This window comes from Poecilia mexicana, unplaced genomic scaffold (assembly GCF_051168715.1).
Source record: "Poecilia mexicana isolate PSO_F unplaced genomic scaffold, ASM5116871v1 scaffold_1, whole genome shotgun sequence".
NCBI lineage: Eukaryota > Metazoa > Chordata > Actinopteri > Cyprinodontiformes > Poeciliidae > Poecilia > Poecilia mexicana.
The window spans coordinates 24,475,793-24,483,838 of record NW_028263370.1 but is presented as its reverse complement, the minus strand read 5'-3'; the positions used below and the strand labels follow the sequence as shown (position 1 = coordinate 24,483,838).

General features: G+C 45.6%; 1 protein-coding gene across 1 annotated transcript; it reads left to right on the top strand.

Annotated features, from left to right (window-relative positions):
- Positions 1–2,893: 2,893 nt before the first annotated feature.
- On the top strand, positions 2,894–7,963 carry pmm2 (phosphomannomutase 2). Its single transcript, XM_014970818.2, has 8 exons — positions 2,894–3,127; positions 5,534–5,645; positions 5,727–5,803; positions 5,879–5,970; positions 6,509–6,608; positions 6,702–6,777; positions 6,862–6,977; positions 7,692–7,963. The coding sequence occupies exons 1-8, from the start codon at positions 3,053–3,055 to the stop codon at positions 7,794–7,796; spliced, it is 753 nt and encodes a 250-aa protein (XP_014826304.1). The 5' UTR covers positions 2,894–3,052; the 3' UTR covers positions 7,797–7,963.
- Positions 7,964–8,046: the final 83 nt, after the last annotated feature.

The following is an 8,046-nucleotide window of genomic DNA, read 5'->3' as shown; positions in this document are numbered from 1 at the left end:
AGAGCCAGAACCAGATCCAGAATCAGAGCCAGAACCAGAATCAGAGCCAGAGTCAGAACCAGAATCAGAACCAGAGTCAGAACCAGATCCAGAATCAGAGACAGAACCAGAACCAGAATCAGAGCCTGAACCAGAATCAGAGCCAGAACCAGAACCAGATCCAGATCCAGAACCAGAGCCAGAACCAGATCCAGAACCAGAGTCAGAACCAGAACCAGATCCAGATCCAGAACCAGAGCCAGAACCAGATCCAGAACCAGAGTCAGAACCAGAACCAGAATCAGAGCCAGAACCAGAGTCAGAACCAGAACCAGAACCAGAGTCAGAACCAGATCCAGAATCAGAGACAGAACCAGAGTCAGAACCAGATCCAGAATCAGAGACAGAACCAGAACCAGATCCAGATCCAGAACCAGAGCCAGAACCAGATCCAGAATCAGAGCCAGAACCAGAATCAGAGCCAGAGTCAGAACCAGAGTCAGAACCAGATCCAGAATCAGAGACAGAACCAGAACCAGAATCAGAGCCTGAACCAGAATCAGAGCCTGAACCAGAATCAGAGCCAGAACCAGATCCAGAATCAGATCCAGAACCAGATCCAGAACCAGAGTCAGAACCAGAACCAGATCCAGAATCAGAGCCAGAACCAGATCCAGATCCAGATCCAGAGTCAGAACCAGATCCAGAGCCAGAGTAAGAGCCAGAACCAGAGTCAGAACCAGAACCAGATCCAGAAGCAGAGCCAGAGTCAGAACCAGAACCAGATCCAGAACCAGAGCCAGAGTCAGAGCCAGAACCAGAGTCAGAACCAGATCCAGAGTCAGAACCAGAACTAGATCCAGAGTCAGAACCAGAACCAGAACCAGAATCAGAGCCAGAACCAGATCCAGAACCAGAGTCAGAACCAGAACCAGAACCAGATCCAGAACCAGATCCAGAACCAGAACCAGAGCCAGAACCAGATCCAGAACCAGAGTCAGAACCAGAACCAGATCCAGAACCAGAGTCAGAACCAGAACCAGATCCAGAACCAGATCCAGAACTAGAACCAGATCCAGAACCAGAAAAAGAACCAGATCCAGAGTCAGAACCAGATCCAGAACCAGAGCCAGAATCAGAGCCAGAACCAGAGTCAGAACCAGAGCCAGAACCAGATCCAGAACCAGAACCAGAGTCAGAACCAGAGCCAGAACCAGATCCAGATCCAGATCCAGAACCAGAGTCAGAACCAGAACCAGATCCAGAGCCAGGGCCAGAACCAGAGTCAGAACCAGAGTCAGAACCAGATCCAGAACCAGATCCAGAGCCAGAGCCAGAACCAGAGTCAGAACCAGAACCAGAGTCAGAACCAGATCCAGAACCAGAGCCAGAACCAGAACCAGAGTAAGAACCAGAGCCAAAACCAGAGCCAGAGTCAGAACCAGGACCAGATCCAGAACCAGAGCCAAAACCAGAACCAGAACCAGAACCAGAACCAGAGCCCGAGCCAGAACCAGGGTGTTGCTGTAATACCCGGTTTCACCTCAGGTGGTGCTAGTGTGCCTGTAAACCTGTTTGTGACTGAGGAGGACAGATGGCGCTTCCTCAGGTTACCGGTCCAGCTGCTGCGCTCTTGGGAAATGGATCAGAACCGAAAGAAGCAAATTCCGGATACAACAGCCTCCAACTAGAACAGCGCCCCCCGCTGATGGCAGCAGGTTTAGCTCTGTTCTGGATGCTGCAGCTGGAAGGGTTTTAGCTCTTACAGTTTTACTTCAGACAGTCGATATGATTGGTAACCATGACAACAATGTCGGCTATGGGAGCAGCTGATTAGCTTCTCCAGAAACTCAAATTAATACCTGAACTTTGACACCAAATCCAAGAGGAGATGACCAGGAAGCAGAGAGAGAAGGCGGAAGTTGAAACCAACTCTTCCATCCATCATGGTGGACAAAAGCAAAAGCAAAGGATCCGGATCAGTAGGTGGAATAATCCATGTCATCTCTGCTGCCTGGATGCTGTTAGCAGGTTAGCATGTCACACAGCAACAACACTTTAGTCAGAGACATCTTCAGATTTGCTGCAACACTGACTGCTACTGGAAATCCTTCCTTCCCACAGCATCTTTTGGGGAAAAAAAACTTCCATTGGCTTTTATTTAGTCTTTCTGGATAAATTGTTTTAATTGAACTGAACTGTTCCTTCCAGCTTCCAGACACAAATTAATTCTAGCTTTGGTTCAGGAGGAGAAAGAGCTCCTGCAGGACGTGGGTGTCCAAAGTGTGGCCCGGGGGCCATTTGTGGCCCTCTGAAGGATTGTTGCCCCCTGGCGTCAGTTCTAGAATTGAGTAAATTTGGCCTGGAAAACATTTATCATTTTTTAAAGCAATTTTTTTTGACACATAACATCTTTAAACAATATCCAGTTCAAAATAGATTCCCATTTGTTACAAGTTTTTTGCATTCATCTTAATTTTGGAGGAATTATTAATCTGTTTTTACTCAAAGTCGTATGCAGCCCAAATGAGAAAAAAAACTATCTTCCCCTTAATTTTTTGACCTTGTTTGTACTAATGTAATCATTAAAAAAAAAAAAAACTTCTATACGCTATAATTTACTGGTCCGTTTTCCACAAAAATCAAACTATTTTATTGATTTCAAGAAAATTGTAATATTTTTTTGATTACTACTAAGGAGATAAAATAAAAAGGAACAGAAAGTTTGCTTTAAAAATGCTACAAAAATGTGATCTTTCTCAACCAAAGTCAGGTGTTCTGACTATCTGTCATACCCGTAAATCCAGCATACCTTATGACGTTGACTCAACGCGGCATCAAAGCCCCTGTGTCGTCACGTGACGCCGCTTCGGGGAGCACTTTCATTGGCTAGAAACTCCCACACAGGAGGAGCTGATCCGCACATTTTCCGGCAGTTTGACACCGACTCTGAGTCCTGGGATGTAGCTCTGGGCCGAGCCAAACCGAGCCGGCGGGGTAATCACAGCATTACTGAGAACCGCACGCAGCCGCGCGCCCGGGCAGCACGGAGCAGATTGACCGGACGGACAGAATGAGCCAGAACACCGCGGACACGAGCACGCTGTGCCTCTTTGATGTAGACGGCACGTTGACGGCCGCGAGACAGGTAAACACAAACAAATACCTGCGTTCATAGAAACACGTCGCAGATGCCAGAGCGACTTCCGGCTCCACGTGCCGTCTCTGTCCGCCTATTGATGAACTTCCGGGAAACATAAAACACACTTGGTTCCATTTAAAAAGCAAAACTCACGCCGTTTACATAAACGTATTTAAACAACTTTTTAAATAAGTATATTTTGTGTTTTCTATTATTTATCTTTATAATGGCTTCTTCAAACGCGGAACGGTTTACTAGCGTCTACATGTAATAACAGGAAGTATCTGGCGGAACACAAAAACTGAACTCCCTTGTAGTTTTTTTAAAACCCCATCATATAATTTTGCTAAAATATTTAGTTTTGTACTTAAATATGTGGCTGATTAGTCATTTTAAACTGTTGTCAGATGATCTACCAAAAAAAAGCTTTTAATGTGTTTATTAATTTTGAGTTTGACCCAAAAGCCCCAGTTTCCATTTATTTCCGCTAGCATCCTGCTAACTGCTGAAACCTGGATCAGTCAGTTTAACTCACATATGTCAGAGTCAAGGCCCGCGGGCCACATCCGGCCCGCGAGAAGTTTTTTTGCGGCCCCTGGGATGATCTTGATTTATTATTAGAACCGGCCCGCAGACCGCAGCAAGCCGGCACAACGTCTGAAAAAAAATATCTTCCTTATTTGAACTGTAAGTAGTTCTTTAAATGTTCTGTGAGATGATGTACTTACCCATGTATCCATAACAACCGGAACTTTCAATATCCACCAAGTTATTGCCGAAATATACCGTCTATTAAACGAGTGCCCCCCGGATTAATTACATTCTCTGCAGCTGCAGCTGCGAAGTTACCGTATTAACCCGATACTTGCTGGAAAGTGCAACGTCTCCCCTTTCAGAAACCGTTGGAATTTTTCCACTTAGCGCTACGTGTGGCGGAATTACGGTACTGCAAATTTAGATGTGTCGCCGGCGACACATCTAAATGCCTCGACTCTGACATATGTGGATTAATAGATTTTTGCACTTTATTTTATTGTATTTCAATCCAATTATATTTTAAAAATATTTCAGTTGTGTCTGTTGAAAATTAAAGATTACTGACAGAGCCATAAGAAAATATTGCTTTATTTATCTGATCATATTGGAATATATTTGTTAGGTTTTCAGTAGGTTCAATTAGGTTCACTAGACTATATGCGTCATTTAAAAAAATTTCAATGAACATTCGATCAGTCCGGCCCTCGGCTTGTAGCTAAATTTTTTATTTGGCCCTCCGTCCATTTGACTTTGACACCCCTGGTTTAACTGGTCTCTGACCTGGTCCAGTAAAGAAGTACCAGTTCTGTCCCTGTCTCTTTGTTAGTTTATTAAAGACTGCTTGTTTTAACACCAAGATTAATAAAATAACTTCTGACAAAACTGTTAGATGTAAAGTAGCATTAATGAGTCCCAGCCCTTTGTGTTCTGCCTACAGATTATCAGAAACATCCGATCAGCTTGATGGTTTTTAGAGGACATGTTGCAAATAAATACAGCTGGTAAGAATCAGGACACATTTCACTTCTTTTTATCCAGAAAAGTACACTAGCAAAACAAAATCTTCTCTCTGAGCTAAACCTGCAGCAGCTTTCATTCTTTGACATCAAACCTATTACAAACCTATTCGAACTTACTGGAGTGAGACAGTTTCTCACTGCCAACAACAATTATTAACTTTTTATTATTATTCCACTTTTTTGTTTGTGAGGGTTTTATTCTTTTAAAGAGCAACTATTGTATGAAATTTACTTCCTAGAGTGTTGCATCATGTTATGTAATTCAGTCATCAAAAACCAACCTGGAGTATTGCTTTGACTCATTCATGCATGTTTGAGAAATCCTTTAATCTCCATGGCAACCATTCAGCTGTGCAAAACGCCTGGGTGAACCAAGCTCCGCCTTCAAGGCACAGCTCCTCCTCTGAGCTGCAGTTTCCAGGCCAACAAGCTTCGGCTTCACAGAGCAGCGCTTCTCTGCGACTCCCTCACTCGGCTCCAGAAATTATTTCCTTTATTTAACCAGGTGAACCCCGCTGATATCTAGATCTCATTTTCTAGAGGGACCAGGGCAGAAGTCTGCAATACAGAGCAACTTGGTTACAAAATAGAAAATAAATAATAAAAATTACAAAGTTAGATTTCTTAAGTCATATTTGATGTATATAGAATTTTTTATAACAACTGAATTTAATATAGCTACATGGATGTGCTCTAAAATGGCAATATGTGCCTGGAAAACATATAATCCTGCCCCTTTAAACACTGAACCTGCCTCCACCTCCAAGCCCCACCCACTGCATGTTTACATTAAACATAGCCTGGTCTACTAGCTGTCAGGTTATTAGAGCGCCCCCTGGTGTTTGTCTGTTTCCAGAGTGTGACTCCAGAGATGAAGGCATTCCTGGAGAAGCTGAGGACTCGGGTTCGGGTCGGAGTGGTTGGCGGCTCGGACCTCAGTAAGATCAAGGAGCAGCTGGGAGATGACGGTGAGGAAGAGGAGGAGTTCAGCCAGGACAGAGGTGAAGGTTTAACCGGCCTGGGTTTGACGTCCTGTTTTTCCGTCTCAGTCATCCAGAAATCAGACTATGTGTTCGCCGAGAACGGCCTGGTGGCGTACAGACATGGACAGCTGCACTCCGTCCAGGTGAGTCACCTGGTGCACAAAATGTCCTCCAGGGGGCGCTAACTGGGGAAGCTAACTGTGTCGTCTGTGTCTCAGTCTATCCAGGCCCACATGGGAGAAGAGCTGCTGCAGGATTTCATCAACTTCTGTCTGAACTACATGGCCAAGATCCAACTGCCCAGGAAAAGGTACCGACCTGACGCGGTTCTGATGAGACATTTATGTAAATATTTATGTAGATATTTTAATGCTTGGCGACAGTTTCTGTTTTTTTTTGTTGTTTTTTTCAACTTACCGTTCCAGGAAAACTGTTTTATAAGCTGTTTCATGGCAGACTAGTAGTAAACTAGCTGTAGTGTAGCTCAGGAGTTCATTCCATGCTATGGTCCTGCAGACATTATTAACTTCTGGCTGGGAAAACGCTGCAAAATAGCAGAGAAAAAGGGTGACCATACACAAGCCTGATTGACAACGCCAAGTCCCTTCCTCTGGCTCTGATTGGTTGTTTCTGATGGAGTGGTGTAGAAATGGAAGCTATCGGTTAGCCCATGGAAGCTAACGGCTAGCCCGTGGAAGCTAACGGCTAGCCCGTAGAAGCTAACGGCTAGCCCGTGGAAGCTAATGGTTAGCCCGTGGAAGCTAACGGCTAGCCCGTAGAAGCTAACGGCTAGCCCGTAGAAGCTAACGGCTAGCCCGTGGAAGCTAATGGTTAGCCTTTCTCCTCAGAGGTACGTTCATCGAGTTCCGGAACGGGATGCTGAACGTATCTCCGATCGGACGCAGCTGCAGCCAGGTGGAGCGCCAGGAGTTCTACGAGCTGGACCAGGTCAGAACCACACGCGTTTCCCAGAATTCAGCTGCGTCATGCTGCTGTTCCCGCTGGTGCGGCAGCGTAAACCAGCTCGTGTTTTTCCTGCAGAGAGAGAAGATCCGGGAGAAGTTTGTTTCTGTGCTGAAGGAGGAGTTCAGAGGGAAAGGGCTGTCGTTTTCCATCGGTGAGTCCGCTGCCCACCGATCCGGGACGGTGACCCGATCCGATCCGGTCCGGATCGGCTGACGATCCAATTGTTCCTCTGCAGGAGGGCAGATCAGCTTTGACGTTTTCCCTGACGGCTGGGACAAGCGCTACTGCCTGGACATCGTGGACAAGGACAACTACTCCACCATCCACTTCTTTGGAGATAAAACCAAACCGGTGAGAACAATGAGTATGTGTGCACAGGTTCGGATGGTGCCCTGGCAGTAAAGGTCCGAACTGATCCGGTTTAGGTCCGCTCCGGTTCGATCTGAAGGTGTTACAGGAACAGCTTCCACATTTGGAACATTACTACTAATTAAGAAGCTTGTTGCCATTTCTTCAAACCAGATCTTACTGAGCTTCGAAGCTTCAGACCAACAGAACGAAAAATGATTCAACATTTTAAAAAACAAAAATCTGAAAAGTGTGGTGTGCCTTTATGGTCAGAGCTCTGCAGACCAAACTGCTGCTGTTTCTCTTCAGCAGCTCAGAAAGTCCACACACTGATTCTGAGTCTGGACTTTGACTAGGCCTTCCTAACCCTGCTCTGATCTAAACAATCCCATAATACCACCCATCTTCACACAGCATGATGCTGCCACCACCATCTGCAGGGTTGTATGTGGTACAACTGCTTTAAGCCTCTCCAGAACGTTCTGCTGTTGGGTTCTGTGGAATCAGAACCAGAACCTCTCCAGATTCTGAACGTCTTTTTGGAGGGTTCAGAGTAAAGGAGCTGAAACCTTCAGATTCTCATTTATGAAAAATTTACATTTTAATGATTTTTTTTCTAGTTGTTGATTCTGTTCTGGTTGAATTGTCGTCTGGTTTGGACCGGTCCGGTTCCGCAGCAGAACTCCTGACCTCCTGCTGCTCCTTGCTCCCCTGCAGGGAGGAAACGACTTTGAGATCTACAGCGACCCGCGGACCGTTGGCCACGAGGTGTCGAGTCCCGAAGAGACGCAGCGGCTCTGCCAGGAACTGTTCTTCTCCTGAAGGGGGCGCTGCAGCCTGAACTGGTCCTTCTGCATGAGAACATGCAGAAGATTTTAGTTGTTTTTCTTATTTCTCTGGTCCGGTTCGGTGGTTGGGACCAGCTAGGAAACCTGGTCTGATGTTCCTGAACTGTAAAAGCTGGAAACTCAATAAAACGGGAAATATTGCTTCTGTTTTCGGTTCTGGGTTCTTCTCCAGAACCTCCAGAAGGTTTTGGTCGCATGAACAATTATTTCCAAAACATTCTCAA